The sequence below is a fragment of the Limulus polyphemus genome, unplaced genomic scaffold (genome assembly GCF_000517525.1).
Source record: "Limulus polyphemus unplaced genomic scaffold, Limulus_polyphemus-2.1.2 Scaffold1813, whole genome shotgun sequence".
Classification (NCBI taxonomy): Eukaryota; Metazoa; Arthropoda; class Merostomata; order Xiphosura; family Limulidae; genus Limulus; species Limulus polyphemus.
Genome location: NW_013667423.1, coordinates 97,294 through 123,216, shown reverse-complemented (window position 1 = coordinate 123,216; position 25,923 = coordinate 97,294). Strand labels below are relative to the sequence as shown.

At 30.8% G+C, this 25,923-nt stretch overlaps 2 protein-coding genes across 3 annotated transcripts in view; one reads left to right on the top strand and one right to left on the bottom strand.

Moving 5' to 3' along the window:
• Nucleotides 1–70: 70 nt before the first annotated feature.
• On the top strand, nt 71–11,639 carry LOC106465025 (TM2 domain-containing protein 3-like). 2 transcript variants are annotated; one of them, XM_013925215.2, is made up of 7 exons: nt 71–300; nt 1,908–2,071; nt 3,419–3,672; nt 6,229–6,388; nt 8,781–8,856; nt 9,797–9,968; nt 10,739–11,639. In XM_013925215.2, the coding sequence occupies exons 2-6, from the start codon at nt 2,011–2,013 to the stop codon at nt 9,963–9,965; spliced, it is 720 nt and encodes a 239-aa protein (XP_013780669.1). In that variant the 5' UTR covers nt 71–300; nt 1,908–2,010; the 3' UTR covers nt 9,966–9,968; nt 10,739–11,639. The 2 variants fall into 2 exon arrangements, with proteins under 2 accessions (XP_013780669.1, XP_022248550.1); XM_022392842.1 differs by having other exon boundaries at nt 71–369.
• Nucleotides 11,614–25,923, bottom strand: part of LOC106465024 (peptidyl-alpha-hydroxyglycine alpha-amidating lyase 2-like) — a 21,637-nt gene continuing 7,327 nt past the window's right edge. The window contains exons 2-8 of the mRNA XM_013925214.2: nt 21,734–21,891; nt 20,046–20,162; nt 19,172–19,244; nt 18,630–18,837; nt 16,690–16,869; nt 14,702–14,814; nt 11,614–11,943 (exon numbers count right to left, since the gene is read on the bottom strand). Of these exons, the coding sequence (XP_013780668.1) occupies nt 11,824–11,943; nt 14,702–14,814; nt 16,690–16,869; nt 18,630–18,837; nt 19,172–19,244; nt 20,046–20,162; nt 21,734–21,891 (969 nt within the window). The 3' untranslated portion in view covers nt 11,614–11,823. The remainder of the gene's footprint in view (nt 11,944–14,701; nt 14,815–16,689; nt 16,870–18,629; nt 18,838–19,171; nt 19,245–20,045; nt 20,163–21,733; nt 21,892–25,923) is intronic.

Sequence of the window (25,923 nt, the reverse complement as noted above, 5' to 3'; positions counted from 1 at the left end):
GTAAGTTTCGTCGGTACGAAGTTACGGAAAATAAGTTAATTAAAAAACGGAAACGTAACAATACGTTAAAATGGCGTTTACGGTATTATTACACCAAAGTTTGTTATAAGCTTTCAAAAAAGTACGCGTATTTTTTTAAATGAGATTTTGGTATGGTTAAATTAAAATTCAGCAGGGGAACAAAACTAAACCTGGAGAAGAAGAGCTTCCGCCCGAAAATTTGTGCATTTTAAAAATACGATCAATTAACTTCTGCTGAAGTTTACTATAACTTATACCATAGTTTTTTAAACTTTAAAAGTGAGTGTTCAACACGATGCTTTGTTATTTGACTTGCACTGTATACTTATAATGTAGGCCTACACTAAAGTAAGTAATTAAATTAGTAGCACTGACTGGCTGTCATTTTTGGCCTAGTGTCGATGGTGGTTATTAAACGTGTGTTATTTTGGACAATAAAAGTTTTAAAAAGTATTTACTACAAATTCTCAAAAACGACAAAACGTACTGTTTTGACTTAATCAAAGATAGGTTATCGGGCATGTAGTTAGCGGACTGATGTAGGTCCACTGTTTTAGTAGCAGCCAGTAGTAATACTTCGTTTCCAAAGTTTAGTGATACTCTGAGTATAAATATTAATTTTGTTTTATATTCTGATTTGAAGGTTAGAAGTGGACAGTAAAAATAAATAATAGTTATAACTTATCCACAGTGGAAGCTAACTAACACTGTAACAGTAACAATAATAAACTATAGATCAGAGGTAAAATTATATAGTAAATGCAGTTTAGTTAAGCTCAAATTATTAAATCCTAGTACTTAAATGTTGTCATCAGAAGACAAACCTACTAACCAAAGGGCTTTCAGAAATGCTTGGGTTATTAGATTTTTCTCCTGATCCTGTGTGCCTTGGAATATCATGACTTAATTGTTATCAATAGTAGTATCATAACTGTAAATATGAAATTGACTATAGAACACTAGAAGCACTCAATAAAATGTAATAATAATGATAATGCAGGAATCCTCACAGTTTTAATTTGAATAATACAAGTTTCAGTCCAATATCTTGCAAGACTCATCCAGCTTGGGATATATTTTATTATTCAGTTGTCAAAAACATTTTAACTAATTATTTAAAAGTGTGGAGAAAGCCGATTGTGAAACTTTGTACTCCATAAATGGTATTAACCCTATATTGTATTATCATTACAAGCAGTGGATTGAAGCTGACTAGTTTAAATTTTTGCATTAAATTTTTCGAGAAACTAATTTTCATTCAACCAGTATGACTTCTCACCATTGCATCTCTTCCTGGTGATTGTGATTTTTTATAAGGAAATAATATATATATATAACTAAAATTAAATGATTACTTTCCATTATCAGTCTTAGTTGTCAACATTAAGTCATAACGGATGTCTGTGATCATAACACCCAAATGTGTTGGGGATATTCCATCTATCAGACATCTGGATTTTGTCTGTGATCATAACACCCAAATGTGTTGGGGATATTCCATCTATCAGACATCTGGATTTTGTCTGATAGATGGAATAACCCCAATGCATTTGGGTGTTATGATCACAGACATTATTTATTATGACTTAATGTTGACAACTAAAACTTGTAATGGAAAATAATTGTTTAATTTTAGTTCTGTTGTAATGTTTCTTTTATACTAAGTTTATTATTGTTTTTTTGTGCTAATTTAATCATATATTGACAATTAATGTAACTGATAGTATTAAGAGCTATTTATTTATATATATATAAGAATATTTTAAGGATTTCTTTTATGTGTTTATCTTCAATACAATTAACCAGTTAAAAATAAAGAAACTATAAAATGTATAATTCCATGATGTTATACAATCATAATGTAAAAATTTGATGTTTTTCTTTAGATTTTTATCAAAGAAAAGTGAAAGATCGGTATTAGGTGAACAGAAGGTGACATCAACTTCATATATGAACTGAGATGGTTTTATTCAATTTTACATTTTCATTATGATCATAAGAACCTTTCTGCTTTGCATAATTCCTTTGGTAGCTGTAGCAACCAATACAGGTAAGAAAAAAAACAAAAACAATACACATATGTATGTATGTTTGTAGAAATAATCATGTACAAAAACTGTATTATATGAAAGGTTAAACACAGTTTAAGTATGTTGTATATTAGAAAGAAAAAACCAAAAAAAACCAGTAGTAAAAATACTTGAAATTATACCCTGTGTCTGAATGCTGTAGAAAAAGTTTTTATTATATTCTCATCAAGAAGATAAATGCATTCTGAATTTTCACATATTTCTGTGGTTGCCAAAATTAATTTGTATCCAAGGTCAGGTAGAGCATAAAGTTTGAGGTTACTGCAAATAACTTATAGTTTGAGTGTACAGTTCAATTTGTTTTAGTTTTTTTGTATTTATTGCCAAGAATTAGCTAGAAACTTATAACAGCATTCATGTATAGCTATTTGTCTCAGCAGTTGTATGTTTATCTTTTAAACAAGCATTTTTTTTTAATACATGTATTTGATTAATCTATAATTATCATATCTAATTTTGGAGAGCAAATTTTATAAAATTTTCAATACTGTTTTTACGGATTTACAGAACAAACGTTTTTGTTTTTTATTTCACGATATTTCACCAGGTTAACCTGGAATCATCAGGTGATTTACATAAAATGGAAGTATGTTTAAACTTAAGGAAAGTATGTGAGCATCAAGGATGATGAGTCAAACAATTGTAACAGACAATAGTATTTAAACAGAATATTATTGTTTCAATGTAAAACATGATGAAATACTAGCTGAAGTACCCATCCTCTGGACAGAAGTTATGTTAAATTCATGATTAATGAAAGGATATCTTAGGATGTGAAAAGTTACTTCCCTTATATGTAATTGTAAGAAATGTAAAAATGCCCATAAAAACTGCAAAGCATAAAATTTGAAACCTCATATTTGCATGTATCTCCACATGCACCAAGCCAAATGAGAAAGGTTGAGAAACATAATTATTGTTTACTTTAGTTATTAATTTTTCATGTTTCATGTTCAGTCACAAATTGAAAGGCCTAGGCCTAACACAATACAAATGAATTTTTGATTTAGTATAAAATAGCAAATACAGATGGACAGTTATTAGCAGTTGATTAATTGGTTATCAGTTTGTTTCATTAGTGGAGCATCCCTAATGAGGCCTAGATAATAATAATAATAAAAATGTGTGAGGTATACTCTGATGGTCATCCACTTTCAGAGTATCTAATGGAACCAGAATTTAACTTATTCTCATTTTGAGAATGTTAAAAAAGTCTATGAAAAACAAGGTTGTATTAAGTTGTTTTACTGCAGATAATAATGTAAATAATGTTTTGTTTTTTTATTTAATATTAAAAAATGTTCCAGAAAGTCTTTCGCACACTTCAACCATCCATAGTTTTCGACATTCAAGTTTGCAGCACCATTCTGAATCAACACTGAAACCTGCAGTAAACATTAGCAATGGTTCTACCACAGATTCTGTGTTTGATACTTGCACCACACACATTCATTGTCGGGAACTTCCTGTTCAGTGCATAAACTGTAGACTCAACGAGACATGCATCTATGGAGAAAAACTCCAAGTGGAATGTCAAGCTAAAAATCATGCAACTTGTCAGGTAAATAATAATTATCTATAGAAGCTTAATTTGTCATTCCTCACACTAGGTAAAAATAAATAATTCTCATAAAACTTACCAGTCATATAAGTGACATTTATTCAGGTATAAAAAGTTCACATTACAAAACATTTTGGGCATTTTCTTAATCATTTTTCTAACATTAACTTCTTTAGTCAGTAACTGTCACTTAAAAGCAAACTGTGCTTCAAACATAAAAGTATCTGGTCATCCGACTTATTTTGGGTGATTGTACTATTTTTGGTCAGCTAATGTCGGATGACTGTTTTATCCATTTGTAATTTAATTCATCAGACTTAGAAAACAGAATACAGTGAAACCTTCTTAATCCAAATTAGTTCTGGATTATTAAGACATCTGTATAATCGAATCTGTCACTTTGAATAAAGTGAACACTATATTAATAGCATACATCTTCTTCTTCTTCTTCCGTAGCTTTTTCCCGTATATATACGGGGTCGCTATTTTCGATTTTGGCAGGGTTTTTACGGCCGGATGCCCTTCCTGATGCCAACCATCCCCTAATTTAGCAGTGTAAGACTAGAGGGAAGGCAGCTAGTAATCACCACCCACTGCCAACTCTTGGGCTACTCTTTTACCAGCGAATAGTGGGATTGACCGTCACGTTATAATGCCCCCACAGCTGAAAGGGCGAGCATGTTTGGTGGGATGGGGGCGCGAACCCGCGACCCACAGAGTGCTAGTCGAGCGTCTTACCCACCTGGCCATGCCGGGCCTTTTTAATAGCATACATCATGGACTGATAAATATAAGATAGTAAACTATTAAGGGTTGACATGCAACTGGTAACGAAAAAGCATCTGTATGTACAATAAGCTTGCCAGTTTATTATTACACATGCCACCAGTAATTATATAAATTGCATAATCAGAGTGACATATTATATCGTTATCTTCACATAAATTATCATTTTATTCAAACCATTGGCTTACTTATAGAATTCAAAATACACAGTACTGGTCAAGCGTACAATAAATAACTTTCCAAACAAGGACGTAATCAAAATCTCTTTTTGAAATTTTTTTTTTTTCTTTTGAAGCTTCTCAGCAGCTTTAAGCATTTAGCACATTGTGGAGCAGTGTGACTTGATATGAATGTATCTTAAGTCACTCTGAAAACCTCTCAAAAATCTCTTTTTGAAATTTTTTTTTTTTTCTTTTGAAGCTTCTCAGCAGCTTTAAGCATTTAGCACATTGTGGAGCAGTGTGACTTGATATGAATGTATCTTAAGTCACTCTGAAAACCTCTCAATATCTGGGATAGTTTATACATATGTACCTACTGTGAGGTCATTCTCAGAAAAGGTGTTCTAAACCACCATCTACTGTGAGTGCAATTGTTTTGTGTTCAGTAATTATTACTTCATTTCCTGTCCCGCTGATCTCTACTCAATTCTCTTGGAGTCTTGTATGGATTACTGAATCATGTATCCGTAGAAGATGCATGTTTCTTAAGGAAATAATTGTTAAGTTTTGGAACATTCTTAAAGAGATTGTTGATCTCTGAACTAACAAGGTTACACTATTAAGATTGTTTTCTGTCTTTGTATGCTACAATTTCAGCTAACTGTTTACTTTGTTATGGCATTTTTTTAAGCTATATATATTTTTTTTTTGAGAAATGTGTATGTAATGCTTTTTACTGAAGGATCAAACAAGAATAATGAAAAATCATTTTGACCAAATGTATCTTGTAGTTTTGCACTTTTTTGTGTGTTATCATTATTTGAAATTATTTTACTTATAAAATAAGCAAGGTAGCTTTACGTTATTACTAATAAAAGTGTGACTCAATTAGAATCACTGAATTCTAGTTTTAAGTAAAGTTCTCTGAAGCACTGATTTGTTTTTAAGTCTATTATAGATATTTCTTCATATATTATTAAATTTCGCCAGGTGGTTAGGGTGCTCAACTCACAATCTGAGAGGCTGTGGGTTCAATTCCCCGTCCCACCAAACATTCTCACCCTTTCAGCCGTGGGGGCGTTATAATGTCACAGTCAATCCCACTATTCATTGGTAAAAAGAGTAGCCCAAGAGTTGGCAGTGGGTGGTGATTACTAGCTGCCTTCCCTCTAGGCTTACACTGCTAAATAAGGGATGGCTAGCACAAATAGCCCTCATGTAGCTTTGTGTGAAATTCAAAACTTGTGTATCAATTAGTGATTCATCATTGTTTTATAGATTCTAATTTAGAATAAAAGATGAGTATTTTGAGATTGTATATATATATATATTTGTTCAAATCATGATATTACAAGATTTTTAAAGGTCTAGAGTATATATACCTATAGTCCCATACTTTACTCTGTTAGATACTATTTCAGCTCATCTTAACTGTGTACCTTTTGCTAAAAAAAGTCTTGCATACCATCGTGAGATTCATATTTGTTGTTGTGCATGCTGGAGAAGATTAAACTACAATTTTCCATAATAAAATCTCTCAGACTAGAATTAGAATGTGTGAATTGTTTGAGAATACAATTTTTATACACATATATATTTTTTATTTTAGGGAAACAACGTATTTTACAAAGAAATGATTTGTCGCTATTGTTACCAGACCAATTCAGATGAGCATACATGTGTCAAGAATACAACTTGTAGAGTAGTGAGCACACCCAGACAGCAGTATATTACTCAGTGTAAAGTACATGATCATATTCTGTGCTTAGGTAGGTGCAAAGACAAGTAGATTGAGGCTGGAAGGTTTTTTTTATATTGTTAATCTATGCCTTTCTAATTGGCATTATTGGTTTTATATATATATATATATTTGTATATTTACCACATAGTGGTTTTTACATTAAGTCTCTTGAGTAAAACGATTATGTATTTTCAGTGTGTTAATCCATAACAAGAGAGGCTTGTATTGTAAACATCTCTCTGTAATATGAGATGTAGTGTTGCAACTAAATGGCTGGCTATGAAAAATGATGTTTTTTAGGCCATTTAGGCATAGATTCTGTAAGAAGCCTAAAGCAACTAATTTAATTTTAATTGGTATAATTATTTAAGTGTTGTTTCAATACTCAAGTGTATATTCATCTCATTAAGAATATTAATTTAAAGTCGGGTGAAATTCTAAAAAAAAGTAGAGCTACTCAGCTGGGTGAAGTCGACCTGTTTTTGAAAATGAAAAATAAAATTTGTGTGTAAATATAAAATCAACTCAAATAAGTCCCGTGTAAAGTTACCTCTACATTAATAGTATTATTTCATTAGAAGCATATATTTATCTGATAAAGGAATGTTTTATATTTCAAACATTTTTTTTTTCATTCACTAGGTTAAAAATGGTCTTCAGTTAAATTTTTAAGGTATAAATTAATAGATGAAATAGTTTTGCATCATTGTAAAAAGTTTCTATAGTTAAAAGTTTTGAAGTTCAAAGTCAGTAATATTTTCTGCAGATGGAATTGCTGGTTTCATGGTAGAAGAAACAAAAAAGCTCTGTAAAAGATTGATGTACAAGGAAATTGTTTTTCTTTATCTAACTGCAGCTCATAGAATGGCTCCGAGTTTGTTTTTTGTTTTTTCAAGTACAAACTTTTAGCTCACAGCTCTGCCATCTCTTGACCGATTTGAGATCTAATTACAGTTTTGAATTCAGGAGTCCAAACCATTTCAGTTGATGTATTTGGCCACTCTCAAGGTCTCATAAATTTATTCTATTCCTGCCTAAAATAAGTTAAATTTGAGGGTAAGGCTGGTAGAGATCCTGATGAGTAATAAAATTGAATTGGGTATATGTGAACCCCATGCTTGTTATTGCTGGTGCACAAAAATATAGTTAATAAAAAGGGAAACAAAGGTCTCGGAGATTAATTTACTCTAATCTTACCTAAAAGAATTTCAGGTGCTGTGGCTATTGAGTATTCCTTCTTGTTCAAGTATGAATGCTCTTTCATTTATACATATTTATGTATTTCAAATGTTCTTGTAGCAGTATCATAGCCTTCTGTTCACAGTTTTTTTGCTATGAGTGTTAAACAAGTAAAGGTTCAAAAAGTGGAATTCTTTAGCTTTGTTTATTTCTAATATATGAAAGTGACAGTTGCATACATACACTTTAACTAGTATTATTGCTCTTTTTAACTTGCTATTAGAAATCTTTATCTGGTGATTAGGACACTCAATTAGCAATCTGCAAGTTCAAATCCTGTCACTGAATATGTTTACCCCTTCAGCTGTAGGAATATTATAATTGTAACAGTCAGTCTTACTCTTCGAGAGTTGGCAGTGGGTGACGTTGACTAGCTGCCTTTCCTCTAGTCTAACACTTCTAGATTAGAGATGCCTAACACAGATAGCCCTCGAGTAGTTTTGTACAAAATGCAATAAACGAACAAACATTAGAATTATTGACAAAGAATACTGCTTTGAAGAAGCAGTAATATATACATATGTATAGTTTATAAATAAAGATAAAGTCAATTAAGTTAATTTTCAAAACTAAGGGAAGAAGAGTTTAGTGCAGTAGCTGGATAGCCCACTTCTGTTACTAGTAATAGGTTGTTTTTATTTTCGAAAAATCTTGAAAAGTCCATACACAGATGTAACTTTGTAAGTGGGGCATCTTTAAAAAGATACCTCTTCTACCATGACACATTTTACAGTAGCCACTCATGCTTGTGCCTTGATATTTTATTGGTGTTTTCGCTGTTCAGTGTGAAAAGTATTCCATCTAATAATTACAAAAAATATTTGTATGATTTTTTGCATCTGTCACAGTACGATTTTAGAGAAGCTATAACTTGATGTGTTGTGAACATCAGTATTTTTAAATGTTGTTCTAAACCAATAGTTCTCAGTTATTGGTCTACAATGAAAAAAGAGAAAGGGAGAAATATAGTGTTTGTGAAATTATAGCTTATACTTAGGTAAGAAATAGGTGAAAAATGTTGTTTCCTTTGAACTTCATAGCTTTCGCTTCAAAACTACTTGAAGAAGCTAAATTAAGAAACAATACTATAGGCTTATAGATTCCTAACAGTCTGTAAGTTTTATACAAAACGTTAGGTTGTGAACCACTGCTCTAAACCAAAGTTTTATTGTACTACACAGGGAACAGAAGATTTGCCAAGAACTTGTTGTGTAATTGGACGAGAGGTTATAGTTGGAGTACAGCTTTGCTTCTGAGGTAAATGTACAGTTATCTCATATTACTGTGCTATTAATGATTTATATCCATGTTGATGGAATTATCAAATCAGATGTGGTTTTACGTTATGAACTATGAAATTACAAACAGTTGGGTTTCATATTATTGCTTATATTAAAATTTGGTGCAAGTATGTTTAGTTTTTGTTACTTCTGTATAAGTTATGATAATCATAGCATATCAGAAAGAAGAAACTGCTGGTCAGCTTTTAAAATTAATAAAGACGGCTTTTATTTAAGTAGTAAAATTGAGATTTAAATATTGTTATTTCGTTACATAAAAAAATACTTACATGTACCCTTGCACTATGAAATATATTTCATTGTGGAGTAACGCCAAGATGTCTGTTCATTGATTATTATTTACTTTTGAATTATGGATTATCTAATTTTCAAATGTGCACTTATTTTATACTTTATAGTCAAACCACTTAAAGAATATCATTACAGAAATTTGAATAATGCACACTATTTAAAACTTTTATATATACATTTTTTAGTGATATAAAAGAAATCAGTAGATTAAATGTTTCCCGTTCATTTAAGAAATTCCAATTCGTTTTTTTGCTAACACAGACTTGATTATAATTTTATATCTAACTGAATAATTAAAAATAAAACATTTGTCTTGAATCGACCTTTTAGAATATTATACGAATTTTATTATTTATACAGCAGCAGGAAGTTTTTTTTTTTGTCTGTTTATTATATTAAATGATTTAGAAGTAAAACAGAATCATTAGTATACGTATATATATTTTATTTAGGAAGAATGCACTTCAATCATTTTTCGTCTAGTTAGTGGTGATACTAATATTTTTTTTTAACTGCAAGGTAATAGATAATTTTCATTACTACACAACCAAAATATTTCAGGGGTACATACAGTGTAGTTTGAATAGAATGCTGTTTCTTTGCAGCATCACACTTGGTGGGTTTGGAGTTGATCGTTTCTATCTTGGGATGTGGCAAGAAGGAATTGGAAAACTTTTTAGTTTTGGAGGCCTAGGGGTTTGGACCTTAGTAGATGCTGTCTTGATTGCCACAGGCTACCTTGCACCTGCTGACGGCTCTCTCTATATAATTTGAGTTGTAAGTAGGTTTACATAATGTTTCTAATTGTTTAAATTTTGTAATGGTGGTGGCTATTATTATTTCTTCTAGTCTATTACAGCATAGTCGTGAACAGTTGTTGGTCTTTTTGCATTATCTAGTCTATTAAAACTTAGTTAACGACAACTCGTAATGGTTCATCTTTTTCTTCTGGTGTGTAAAATGCTGGTTCTTCTTCGTGCTTCACTTACTGTAGTAAAGTATAATTATCAACAGCTGATGGGGGACTCTTCTTGCTACTTCAACTGGTCTATAAAAGCATAGCTAACAACTGATTCCTCTACTTGCATTATCTAGTTTATTAATGTTAACTTAACAAAAGCTTCTGGTGGTGGCTCATCTCTATTTCACCTAGTCTATTAAATCAAAATTATCAACAGCTGGTACGTCGTTCTGGCTATAGTTATCATTAGGTGAGCTTTGTGGTTCTTTTTTAAACTTTCTAATTTAGTAGCATAGAAAAATTGTATTAGTAATGTTAGAAATTGTAGATTTCATTTTTGGGCTTCAGTAACTTGATGGGTTATAAAGATAACACAGAATTTACTCATAGTTATACATCAGTTAAAGTGAGCAGTAAGAGAATTGGTACATTCATAAACTTTACAGTTTAGACATCAAGCACCTATTACAATGTAAAGACAAATAAGAACAATGTTATTTTTAACCTAGTAATTATATTATTTTTTAGGTTATTAAGTTTTAAAATAACTTTCTAAATTGATATTATAAACTTGTTTACATTTTAGGAATTTTCCTGATATCGTAAGATACTGAAGAAATAGGTTGCAGTCATGTGACAGTGGAGAGGTTGTATCGGGACAGTCAGCTTTTATTCATTCCAAGTGTAGACCTAAGTATGTTTCTGAACATTATTACTACAGATGATGTGACCTATCATAACAGCGTGTATTTTATATGTCATTCTCTACTGGTGAAATCTTTGCTTATAATAGTCCAAATACAAAAGTTAAAAATCTATAGCTGGTGTAGCCTCTAATATTTAAACCTCAGTGAGAATTTGTTAGCATTTTATTTATTAAATTTACTTAAAGGAATATATGTTGTCAAATGAAAGTTGTAAATAAATTTTCATAATAGGTTTATGTCGCATCAGTTAAGTGTAATCACATATGTCCACACTTTGCTCTTCGCTACATTAACAACTTACCAAAGACACTGTCAGTGTGAATAAGATTAATCTTGCACATCTAACGTGTAGAACCAAATTTTTGTGATATAACGTGTAGTTCTATGGTTTTATAAAGTTTTAGATAAATTAGTTAATTTGTTTTACAGTATTTTGTTTTAAACATCATCAAAAATATTTCTTTTTAACTGTGATTTCCTTGAGAAGTTAGTGTTTGTTAATAGTAAATTGAAACAGATAACTGACAGAATGCATTTGTATTGTAATTTCTCATAGTATGATACAAAATTTTTAATTGGAAACCATCCAGATAACTAAAAATATTGCTTTAAATTTAATAAAAATGTTGAAGTTTGATAGGTATATGTTTGTTTCTCAAGACAGACACTATATGTTCAAAAATACTAACTTTAGGCCTAATCCAAAAGAAAAATCTATCATAGGTGACTTTGTAAAAAAAAACAACAACAGAAATTTGAATAAATGTTGTTTTATTTCTAGATGAACTGATATTTGTTTTGTAATCAGTAATCATAATTTAATACTGACCATATAAATTAAAATCAACCACATAATTAACACAAACAACCATCAAATTTATAATGAATGAAATAAAAACAGTTAAGTTTGTAAGTCTTTTTAAAGCTCCAACCTGCAGAAATGTGACTTGAGAATAATATATCACTAATTAGGTTTCTGTAAACTGAACTTGTACACCTTCTTAGCAGCATTTTCTCCTATTTCCACTACATACAGTGATGTTCCATCTGGTGACAATGCAAGGTCGTGAGGGTTTACAAAACCCTAAAATGGATAGAATAAATTTATATTTAACTATAAAAACATGGTGAACAAGAACAGAGATAATCCAAAAAATATTTTAAATCATTGTTACTCATAGTTCTAATGGGAAGATGTAAAACTTAAAAATAATTCTGTAACTTGCAAATATTGTCTGTTAACAGATGATTCAGGCCGTAATTATGTATTATTTGTAAAACTGTGATAACTTCCGTTATTAATATTACAAGACCAGTCCTGTAAAAAGAACGTTTTTTTTTTAAATGGTTTAATACATTTCTTTCACTGGGGTTTAAATGTTAGAATCTGTGTAAAGCATGCTAATACACAATCTTTCAAATTCTAGATAAATGAATAATATGAAACTCATCTATCAGAAAAATATTTTTATAACAACAAAACGGTTCTTGCTTGTCTACGTGCTTCCCAGTGTCTGAGTTATATCAACATTTTGTTACTGCAGATGCTTTTACATTTGGAAGTATTTTATAATATTTTTCAGGATCCAGGGCAGATTTTGTAGAAGTATATGATAAAAATTACTGTACTGTACAATTTATACTTGTTCTCAGGAAAGCAATTAATTGTTAATTTGATAAATCACTGAATGAATCAGTTTTGTATTTAGTAATACTAGCTTAAAATTTCAGAGTAAGGACAAGCACTAGTGGGGGCCACCCCCTCTGAAATATCTTCCCTCCTTGCTAATGCCATCTGTTAATATAATTTTAGGTATATTTGAAACTTAGCCCCATTATATGTCTCATTTCTACTATCCCACCCTCTAGTTAAGAAAAGCTTGAGCCAGACAGGTTAATAGAGAATCTTAATTTATCTTTGGGATTAAGAAATGTTGTCCTAGTTATGTTCTATAAATGTCTCAAGCAGGATTGTATGAATGTAAACTACCTGTGGTCAATGTTTTGACCTCCAGGTTGAGGCTTTCTTCAGGTAAAAGTGTTATAGGAAACATTCGGGAAACCAAAAATGTATCTACAAATAGTTCCTGTCTGTATAAATCTATCTGAATGTAACCAATATGCAAAAGATATGTGGCACACAACTTAAAGCAGCTGTGAGCAAAACAATATGAAATATGTAATCTTATATTTTAAGTATTATGAGGCAGATTGTATTTAAATCTTAATCTGGGCTAATCATTATTAATCCTTAATGGATTGTTCATGTTTAAGTAGTTATTCTGTTCAAACAAACATTACATTTTTCTCTACTAGATAGATAATTTTTATCATTAAAGTCACTAGAAGTGTGATTAATCCAGTAGTGGCTTAGAGAATCTTGAGGATATAGATGACAGTAAAATATAAAGATATCAGTGACATTTTTTTAACATGCCAACCATAGACTGATGAAAAAGTTCATAAAAAACTTTTAACTTTTAGGTGAAAATTTAGTAGGAAAAATTAGGAATGTGTTTTTTAGAATTGGTTTTAGAAGTATAGATAAAAAATAAAACTTTTACGATGCATTAAATTTAAATCTAGTATACTTCTAGAGTCAAATACATGATCTCAAAGTTTTTGTGGAAAAAAATAAAGAGAATTGTATTCTAATGTTTTACGGGACAATCTCATTATACGCAGACACAATAAATAATTGCTTTGACTATTAGAGATACAATAAAACATTTACACTCTTAACTAACTGTGGTATAGAGAATTCTCCATAAAAAACAAAAGCTGAGCTACAACATCAAGGTTCTACTAATTCAAAGGTTATCATAACTTTCTAAAGTCATAGCTTACCTAAACTATGTAAGTAGCAGTGTTCAAAATTAATAATATCCCCAGAGACATGGCTATACTACGGCAGTTCAGACAACAATAAATTTTTAAACCTCAGTAGCTCAAATGGTTATCACTTATTAAGAGTAAAAAAAAATATTTTAAGGTCTACTGTGGAAAAAAAAAGAGATTGGAAAAAAATCAATTGATTTGATTTTAAACATTTTTGACTGTTTACATCATTTGTAGAGGTTCTTTTTTGCTTTACTGCACTGATTTTTAATATAAGTGATGAATGTACAGGATGTCCCAGAAATCTGGACCCATTGGGAAATATACATAATTTATTCTTAATGTATTTATTATTCAAATTGCATGCCATTAACAGCCATACACACATCAATTCTTGTATACTGTGCCATAAGGGTATTTTCTTTCCTAAAATATGTACAACTGACATTAAAAATGTGTTTGTTTAACTTTAAGAATATAATAACTAATTTTCCCTATGGGTCCAGACTTCTGGGACACCCTGTACAATAGTTCTTAGAACAGTCTGCAGAATAAAATGTGGAGTTATCTAAGAAGTGTAGAGTCACCACCTAAAAAACAAAACGTGTCTTAAGAAACTGATGCAGAAATATAATAGGTAACTAAAGCAGAGTACTGTGAATGTAACAACTAAGATAAAATTATGTTTTTTCTACATTGTTACTCTGGTTTTATAGCTCGGATATTGTGATAGTTTACGTTGCGGTCTGAACTGATTTCTAACACATTTAACTTTTTCCACATCTTTCTCTATTACCATTTTAAAATAAAGAACAATTTTGATGAGTAAATACAATGCAGCTGAATGAAAGATTTTTTATTGTTATCGCTATTCTCAATATATGGGTCTACGGAATATTTGTATCGAATAGCTCCAGTGACTCCGAGAGCAAAAATTAATTTTGAACACTGAAGAAGTATTAGTTGTTAACTTGAAAATATTAGACTCTTTACTGAAGTACTACCTCAACTGGGCTCCAACTGTTCAAGATCTTTTTGGTTGAGAGACTGAGGGTGAGACCATGTACAGGATGTTTTCCTATTATTCCTGGTCCCTGTACCATGTATAGATGATCATCTGTAGGAGTAACAGAACACTAGTTAAATTATAACGATAATTTGCAACAGAAGACATCCATTACCCATGTATTTCCATCCTTTTTTAAAAGCTTAATGTGATAATTACTTAACATGATAATTATACAACGATTATGTTTACAACCTTGTACAACCATTTCCTGTATGAATGCAATTCTATGTGAGAATCAAGTTTGTTTAAAAAAATCCTAACAATCGTGATTTTGTTTATCAAACAGGGGGTTGGCCATGACAAACCCCCAACAGAAAAAAAAAGCCACAAGGTACAGCACAAATATTAAGTCAAGACTAAGCTGTATTTCTCTGATCACTAAATCAGTTTAACATTACAATACATGTGTGTGACGTAAAAGTATATAAAATTTAATTGAATTAGTAACTTTACTGGGAGTTTGCTATAGCCCTCTGTATATTCCTTAAAGAGCTAACCAGACATTAGTTTAAATACCATTGACAAAACTAAATTGTGTAGTAGCTTTAATGATTTCTGTTTATTACAATACACCCCATGTTTAGGGCTGATGGGGCAGCTGACCCAGGGTCTGTTGAGGGGCCCGGCAATGAGATATTCTAAAGCTCACTAGAAATGCATATTACAATATGAGCTAAAATGGCTACTGCTTTTTCATGGATTCACAAAGAAATCTGTCACCTAAATTTCTTTTATGAAAAATCAGCAAAAGTTAATAAATAGAATGAAAGCGGGGCCCGATAATATTACCGACCTCGGAGCCCTGGCTGGCTCTCGACGCCCCTGCCCATGTTTACATAATAAATGCTGCACATTGACCCTTTAAAACCCTAGTCAGGAAATCAAACTATATGTTTTTACTTGTGTAAGTAAATTTCATAAAAATATAAAAGGAAATCTGACCAGTCATGGGTGAACATAAAGTCTTGTAAACATTTATATTATAACTGTTTTAAGCTCTATTACATGTAGTACTTACATTGCTTCTGATATAATGTATTGAGTTCTAATAATCTTACTAACTATATATGTTTTCTCCTAAATATGACTCCAGTGGTAAGTAGGCCTGGTGGTTAGAATGTTCACTTACAATCTGAGGGTCATGGGTTTGAATCCCCGTCACCAAACATGCTTGCCTTTTGAGCCATGAGGGTATTATAATGTGATGGTCATTCCCACTATTCCTTGGGAAAAGAGTTAGCAATTGGTAGTGTTGACTAGCTACCTTCCCTCTAGTCTATCACTGCTAAATCAGGGATGTCTAGAACACACAACTCTTGTGTAGCTTTGCACAAAATTCAAAACAAACCAGTGGTAAGCTTGAGGGCCTAAATTGTTCAAATTCAGGGTACAATCTCTAAGATGGGCACAGCACAGGTAGCCCCAAGGTACAGCTTTGCGCTTAACAATAAACAAACAAATTATCCTAAAGATGTGAAGCCTACAAGAGTGATCTTCTATTTAATGAAGAGAAACAGCCAATATCAAATTAAGTTCTTTATTTATTGAGTGCTTTTACCTTATGTCTTTATCAAGAGTAGACACTACTGAACACAAGCCCAGTGCTACATAAATTCTAATAGATGTTTTTTTTTTTTACTGCACGTTATGATTAAATTTATTTTGTGTCCAAAACTCCCACCCTGATTTTGAGTCGTCACCTCTTTCAGTTAAATATGCAACACTATCGTGAGTGACATTTTAAAAATAATAATAATATTTTAGGCTGATGTAAATAGAAGTTAATGCAGAAGAAATAGCAAAAAATGTTTCAATGGATAGAGACAGTTTTTATTCAGTAGTCAGATACTTTATAAACTTTAAATGCCAACTGTTTGTAGTAGATAAGTATACTTAGCTGTTTTTAATAAAACATACACAAACCTCTTGCTGCCACTGCAAAGACGCGTCCCAGGTTTTTGTGAAAGTTTTTAACAAGAAGACCAGGAGAAGACCCCTGTAGACCTGCACTGTAACAAAGAATTCTTTCATTTTCTCTGTCAGCTACACAGAGAATATCCAGATTTTCTAATAAAGTCAAGCTATGTGGAACCAGCATGTCATCTATAAAAAAAAGAAAAGAAAAGAAAGAGTGTGAAATGATTTAATGTTATCAACATCCTGTTGTTAAAAAAAACAAATTTTAAACATCTTTCATTTCAGGTAGGATTTTAAAACTTAAACTACAAAAATTCAAACAGTTGTGGTGTAATTTATATGGTTTGCTCCAGTTAGGACGATGAGATGGTTTAATACAAGTGCTTTAAGTCGGTTGTTATGGTTAACTTCAAATGGTTGTAAGTACTTGGTATTGTTATTCAAGGAATCAAGTTTCAATAATTGAGATATATTTAAAAGTAATGCTGTTGTTCGGGTTAGAAAAGGAAGAAACTTTATTTTTAAGTTGTGTAATTTTTATTTAGATATTGTTATTCTGTTCCTTAACTGTTATTTAAATTTTTGTTTTATCTTTTATAATAATTTTTCCTAACTAAAGTCAGTACTTTATCACACTTGCTGTATCAAAAATGCACAAGATATAATTACTACAAGGTACTTAAAAGTTTTGTCCCTGCAGTTGATGGAGTGCAGATAGCCCATTGTGTAGTTTTGTTTTAAGAAAATAACAACCTTACAAATTTGTCAAAAAAATGTTCGATAGATTCTGACACTTCAAGATCGTGACTCAAAACAGCAAATTAAGAAGATATTCTTGATAGTAGATGAAAAGTTTGAATATCCTATTATATCTGAATGTTTCAAGAATAGCTGAGTAACTTTTAAGTTCCAATGTATACAATGTCGGTTTTTTCTGTACATAACTTGATTCATAAAATCAGTAGTCATAACAATTTCTTGTATAATATGGTCTTAATCAACAGCATCGTCTGCCATTTTCATGTTTGGGTTTCACTAAGGTGTAAACGAACCATGATCCTTGTAAGACATATCATGTGGGATCATATCATTGCTTTCACTAAGGTGTAAACGAACCATGATCCTTTTTGTAAGACATATCATGTGGGATCATATCCTTGCTTTCACTAAGGTGTAAACGAACCATGATCCTTCTTGTAAGACATATCATGTGGGATTGTATACTTGCTTTCACTAAGGTGTAAACGAACCATGATCCTTCTTGTAAGACATATCATGTGGGATCATATCCTTGCTTTCACTAAAGTGTAAATGAACCATGATCCTTCTTGTAAAATAAATCATTTTACATGGGATCATGTCCTTGTTTACAGTAAACAAGTCTCATACAATTTAGAGAGTAAACCACCATCTTATCTGCTAAAAGATATGGATACCAATTTGCATCTAAATAAATATGGAAGTTATCAAGTATGTTTCACATTTATTAGGGTGATTACATAGTTATAGACAAGACTTACAACTATAAGATTTTAATTACACTATAAACATCATGTTGGAAAGAAATTAGTAACTGGGTTTTTACTTTTTGATCAATTAAGTGTACGTGTACACCATATATTTGGTCGCGGGTTGATAAAAGCGGCATTGTAAGACAGAAATTGATATTATATTTTTACAGTGATAGTAGATTTAAAGAGAAAATAGGTTTTGTTTTGGAACCAAACAGCTTAAACATAATCTCTTTACATCCTTTTCATTTTGTACATGATGAATAAGGTTAAAGCTAAAACTGTTTATAAGATCTGTTATTAACGTCTCTACACAAGATAACAGTAATGTTTTTCAACTATTTGAAAGTTTAAAGTATTCCAATCATATTATATTATTAATACCCTTTTGCTCATTAAGTAGTGGATTTATCTTGATACATGTTAAGTACAAACCTTTTTTTCCAAACTCTTTAAGTAATTGTCCAGAAGGTGAAAACATTAGGATCCTGGAGTTGCAGTAGCCGTCACTGACGTAGAATTTACCTGATGAGGCTACTGCTACATCTGTAGGTTTACAAAAATGAGACTCATCGTTTCCAGGTACAAACCGCTGGCCAAGAACTAAATCTGGTTCTGATGCTCCAGGTTTAAACTTAAAAACCTGTAAATGAAGTTGAATTATCTATCTATCTATATATATATATCTTCTGAGAAAGGTGGGTCTTTTTTCAGTCGATGTTGATTAATTGTGTGCATTGCTGAAGCTAGTAGCTAAAACAAAGGTTTTCAACTGGCATACTTTATTTCATAAAAATAATGTAAAGAAAAAAAACGTTAATACTACAAAGATTAATCAATGCAATTTATTCACAGAGACTTTTATAATAATTGTTGCCTTGGAAGAAACTGTACCCCTTTATAGCATTTCTGTATTTGTGCTTTCTATGAACCCAGCCTTTAAGATTTTCGCTTTAAAACATATAAGTTTGCCATACCTGATGCAAGGCCACATCTGTAAGCCATGTGTTATTATTTTTGTCAATAGTAAGTCCATGTGGCATATAGAATCTGAAATTAAAAGATTACTGTATCTATATTTTTAAGTAAAAAGTCAATGATAAAGAAATATAAGTATGAAAAATACAAGTTTCAAATTACATGCACCTTTAAATACAAACTTACTAGCTTATGTTTTAAAATCTCCTTACTCTGATAGCAAGGACAAAAAACTTTATTTTTTCAGTGCTTACCTTTTCAGCTTATGATTTAGTTTAAATACAGTTGTTAACTGCAGCATAGTGACTCATATAATGGCTCTGAGTTTGTTTTTTTCCAAGTACAAACTTTTAGCTCATATTTCCATCATCTCTTGACTGATTTGAGATCTAATTACAGTTTTGGCCTCAGGAGCTCAAACCCTTTTGATTAATGTATTTGACCATGTCTAAGGTTTCATAGATTAATCTATTCTAATCCTGCTTAAAAGAATTTCATTTTAAGGGTAGGCTAGTAGAGATCCTGATGAGCAATAAAATTGAATAGGGTATTGCTGGCACACAAAAATATAGCTAATAAAAAGAAAAAAAAAGGTCTTGTAGATTAATTTAGTCTAATCCTCACTAAAAGAAGTTCAAGTGCCACAGCTACTGAGGATTCCCTCTTGTATAATTGGATATAATACAGATGTACAACTGTTGACTTCTTTCAGCTAAAGTATTATTCAAAATACATACAAAAATCGATGATTGACATCTGTGCAAAGAATAGGATTTTTTTTGTATTGTTAACAAATTAAAAGTTTTTATATATCACTAAAAACAGTTGACACAGTTATCCATTTTTTTTTAAACTCCTAACAAATAAGTTTACCTGTTTTTTCCCCAGCTGTTTTGGATATCCCCTGTTTTCGAATCAAAGATGATTACTGAATCTACCGATATTGGAGGCTGATCTTGATGTTGGTAAACATTGTTCCAATCAAAAGACCTGCAACATTACATAGTGTTGGAGATAATAAATGTTTAACTGCATGATTTTGAAGAACCAAAAACATTATGAGATACAAATTAAAAAAAAATTAAAGAGAGACAGAATTATCAGTCCTGATTGTACAATGAGACAAAGACAGATATAGCTGGACTTGATTAAAAAAACTGATATATAAAGATGCTTGTGTATTAAAGAAGTTTACACAATGAATGCTACTACATGTTATAACAAACTTTGTAGTTCTACACTTAAAGTCTAAATCTCTCGGTATTTACAAACTGTTTTTCTAAGTAAACATATGCATCCAAAGGATAGCAAAAATAGATGATGACAACTGAGCAATGTTACCATGATAACATGGTACTGGTAATTTTTTAACACAATACTTGAAGAAAAGCTTTTAAAACAAATTAAAGTATTATATTGCAGGATATTAGAACCAGATAAGATGACTGGCATACAAATTCTGTAATGGTTGCCAGATTGTAATTTATGATGTGTTTGGAAAGCTCCTGCATATAGACGTTAAGCTAAAAAATACTTGTATAACTGCTGTCTGTTAAATAACAATAGAATGATGTATCTATAACAATTATTTTATTTTGCTATACATTGTTTAGATTTTTTTTAAATGTTGTTGCTGAAATAGTGACATTGGTTATGATATATTATCACTTCTCACCACCAGATTCCACTACTTTTAGTTATATTGTGTATTTAAAAAAAAGGCCGTAAACAGTGCCAATGTCAAACTATGTTACTAGGAAAGTATTAGATAATATCAATAGATGGCAGAAAGTTTTACAGTTTTTAGACCTGAATTATACTGTACAAGCATAACAGATTGCTACATGTAGTAATCATGAAATGTATTTAAAAATGATATTATGGAAAATTTAGTTTTTTTTTTAGATACGTTGTCCACATTCAGTTAAATTGCATACTTAGGGTTAAAATCATTGTATGATTCCTAAAAAAATATTTAAACTGGAAAAATTGCTTTTTGGCTTTAAAACATAATGTGATCTGCAAATACTAGAGGACATATCCCAAAATGCATGTATGACCTATACTAATAAATGACTGTATTATATGACATTATATTTGAACCGTTGTACATTTATTACTTTGTTGATAATTAATCACAATTTTTCAATGCCTTCTTTTGTAACTTTTTTAATTGTGACTAAATCATTAGTAGGTTTTGAGTTAATATTTTTTAAAATACAAAAACGCATGTATATTCTTGCAAATGTGTAATATAATATTTATCAGATCTTCTGAGTGAAAGTAAAGCAGACTGTGTAATAATGTATCAACCACATTATATCTGCTAAATCCAGTGCCAATGAGGCCTTTCACCAACTACCAGGGTTCTTCAGGCTGGCTGTGGTATAATGTATAGACATAGTAATGGTTTAGATACTATTTATATTAGCAAATTGGTTGGCAACAACTGTTACAGTGTGAATTGAATTAAGTTACTTTAACAGAGAGTAAATTAATATATTGAATTTTTATGTTCGTATGTATGTATCTGAGAAAGGGATTAGAAACAAACAACCCACTTAGCATCCCAAACTACATCACCACGATGAAAAACATGCACACGTCCAGCACTGTCCACATCAACCCCTGCAGTTTGTCCTTTGGGAAAGGTTTGGTTTTTTGGCCATCCTATTACTTCAACTGGATAGTCATTAACTTCATTTTCGTGGCTGGCAACCTACAATGAGGATCCAAACTTTGCATCAGAACTATTTTTAAGTTTATAGTGAAGCAGGAGCATCTAATCTCTTTGTTTATTATCTATATGTGTTAAAAATAATACAGAGTGAAAGCTATACAATACAAAGTTGGTATTGCTTAACAGTTTCAATACTGTTGGCATAGCTTAACTATTAAGTGTTGTTGGCAGAGCTTAAGAGTTCATTTATTATACTATTTATATTTTAATTCTGCTTGTTGTGTGAAACAATGAAATACCATGGGATTATTAATATTCATGTGTATATAAATATTCAATAAAGGTACAAATTTGATCTAAGAACATTCCTCTTTGAAAGTTCCACCATTGAGTCTCTACACGTTGATGATACAACTAAAGTAATAAAGATACTTTCAACTTGACAGCTGTTTCTTTTATTCATTTTCCTACTTGTTTCAGTATGGCTCAACTTGCTCAGAGTTATGCATGCATGTTACCATAATATAACTGCTAAAATAATGTGATAGTTCAAATTGCCAGAACCCATTTTAAAGGATTTGCAAGATATAGCTGAAGACCTATGGCCCAAATTTTGAACTTTACTCAAGTTCAAAGGTTATTAAGAATGATATAACAAGGTGAATTACTCATGTGGTTCAATTACAAAACCATAGTGAAAAAAACAATTTGTTTAACAAATATTTATATTACTAGATTGCACAGAGTAAATCATTTTAAGAAAGTTTCAGCCATATTTTAATCACAATTTTAAGAATTGTTGTTGAATTCTCTCAAATAATTATTAAAAAAAATTAACTTTGTGTAAGACTATTTGTTTCAGATTATTCCAAACTTCATTATATTGAGAATCTGTAGAAATATTTATAGTAAAATCAAAACTTGAATAATTATATACAGTTATATTTTATGATCAAGGCCTTGTAAGAGTAAAGGCAAATAAATTCAAAACATGTGCATTTATTACTGTGCTTTTTATTTCTACATAGAAATGGTGTGCTAATATCAACCTGATGTCAGTTTTTTAAAGAACAACTGTCTTGTTATCTTAATTTCACATGACAGATGAAAAAAGTCCTTAGTAAAATAGATAACAGTTCTCAAAAAGGCTAGTGAGCTGAAAACATTAAAAAATTTTCTTAAACTTTTATATATTCACAGAAAATATATCTTTCATAAAGCATTTTCATGAAATTTGATAAGTAGACAGTTTAAATATAATTGCTTTTATCTGGTTTCTCATTGTATATGTAGTCGATATCTTAAGAACCTTTGAGGTATAACTTAAATACACGTAAATTAAATTAGACAAAAAATGAGAGTTATAGTGAATGAGTGAAAATATGTTAAGCAATAAGCATTAAAAAAAAGCCTATTTCATAGACTAGGTATCAGTATGTTCTCTCACTTTTGCTGAATGCTAGTACATATACTATAATAATTATTTTTTAGAGATAGAAGATTATGCATTACATAATTAAAATGGGAAATTCAACTTTGACCATAAATTAAATAACAGTCTAGTTTTACCAGTGTTTTGGTGGCAGTGATTAGCACTTGTTTATGAGACTTCTAGTATGTTCTTTTATCTTTAAAACTTTGAGATATTTGTTGAGAAGATTACATGTGCTAGGTTTATCAATTTATGGAAAAAAGGTAAAATAAATTAAATTTCTTTGTTGTTCTTTTTTACTTTAGTAAAAAGTTTTCAGTCTTTAACAATGGTTTAAATGTTATCATGTCCAACCTAGATTTAAATAACTCATACTCAGTAATTAATTTCATGTGGTGTCCCACTTCTGCAGCAATACACCCCTGTACAGGATTTGAATGAAATATTTCTAGGTGTATGTGTGTGTGAGGGATTTAATGTTTTGTTTTCAAGTCTATATTCAGAAGAATTGTAAATAAACTCAACCCCCCCAATTACAAAATAACTGCCTGAGCATCATTCACTGTGCATATCATGAGGTTTTAGTGACTTACATTCCAAATTTTATTAAACTACTCTTTATTTATGTTATACCAATTGGTATAGGATAAAATCTTAGCTAATAATCCATATTTTAATAGTATATAAGTTATAAGTTCTTAATTTTATAAGGCAATATTTTAAAAAATCCTGAATTTCCCCTAGTGTGACACATTTTCTCTAGGCATCTTCTCTTCTCTATTTTATTCACCACCCCTCTAACAAGTACGAAATTAAATGTTAGTTTCTCACTATAAAATAGCAAATTTTAGGCAAGGGTTCTACCTACCTAACCACTTCGTAATTCAAGCCCAGCTCCTGAATGTATATACTTAACAGACTTGTGACAATCATGATTTTGTTTAGACAATCCTTATTTGCATACTAGAAGTTAGAAAAAACTGAAAAATGGTGTTCAATACATATGTAAATGTATATCCTATGGAAATATATGTATTACAACATTGTATGTTCAACTAAGATAAAATAAAGCTTGTGTAAATGAGTATTCTTCATTGGTAGTTATAAAAGTTATAGCTTACTGAATTTTCTGAAGCTACAAAAAAATTCAATAAACGTTTTTTTTTTCGTAAATATTTTACTTACAATTTTTTAAGTGCACAAATATGATTTTTTTTCATAATAAATTCAAATAAAACGTTAATAGTATGCAACATAATCAAGAAGGACCTCCATATGGAAAAGTGAAAAGTTCCTTTTATGATGTAATTCATTCAACCATTGCATACTTCAAGCAGCCATAGAATGAAACAGGTATTCATTTTATTCTATATGAAGACTGTATAAGTCGCTGGATAGAATTCTGTACAATCTGTATATTAAAATGACCACTGGGAAACTGTCAGCCTCATACACTAAATGGCTTATGAAAAGTCTGCAGAGAGGAGGGTTATGTCTTAGACATGACAGCGGTAGAACAGGTCCTTTTGCAAAGGTAACTACACTGTAGGACTATTGTTAAGAGCAGCAGTCGTTAGACAAAGTATCACCGGAGGCTCCAAAATCGTTTTAATTTAACGTATCCAAACTCTGTATAAGTAATCATATTTGACTGAAGTGTAAAGAAAAAATATGGGGATTGCTATTTATCCTGTTATTTCATTCAAACTTTAAGTTCCCTCACTACGACGATGCAATGCGCGTATTTACAGACATTTTTTAGCTTGTGCTCTTTTTAGATTTGTTTATGATCTATACTGATATGTATTCTTTGTGTAAAAAAGAAAGAAAAAAGAGGATGAACTGATGGTATTTTTATATTCTTTGAAATTAGTATGTTCACGTTTAAATATAATCAACAACACGTGCGTAAATGTTATTCATTCATATGAATTTGCTTTTGTTTCGTTTTGTTTTAGCGCAAAGCTACCCTATGGGATATCTTTTGGTGTGCTTACGACGGGCATCGAAACCAGGTTTTTCATGCTGTAACTCACACTGAGCCACGGGGGAAAGAGATATTCTAATGAACAATATTAACTCAATCATTAGTACTTCCATATAAAGTCAGAACTTATTATTAACATTATATTAAACACTTATTTCAAAACTTACAAACAAACAAATAAAAAATACTATTAACATTAAACTTTCACGTGACGTTAGACCTACCCCTGCTAAAACATCAGTACAAAAGCTAAATTAAAAATATATATTAAGCGATTCCACTTGACGTTGCCAGTTATGACCCATAATATTAAAAATATATATTAAGCGATTCCACTTGACGTTGCCAGTTATGACCCATAATATTAAAAATATCTATTAAGCGATTCCACTTGACGTTGCCCGTTATGACCCATAATCGGTGTGTCGCCAAATTATATGCTATTATACACCACCATGTACTAAATTTTATTCTCGTAAAAATTACATTTCTGTCTTGTTTTTTGGCGACCCTGATGTTCAAATTTAGTCCTGTTTCAGTTATGTGAAAGGCTGGACAATTGCTACACTATATTTTGTAATCGTTTCCTGGCGAGGATCTTAATGTGTTGTTACGTCTCTGCTTGTTAATTGATTTTTCGTAACTTCGTTCC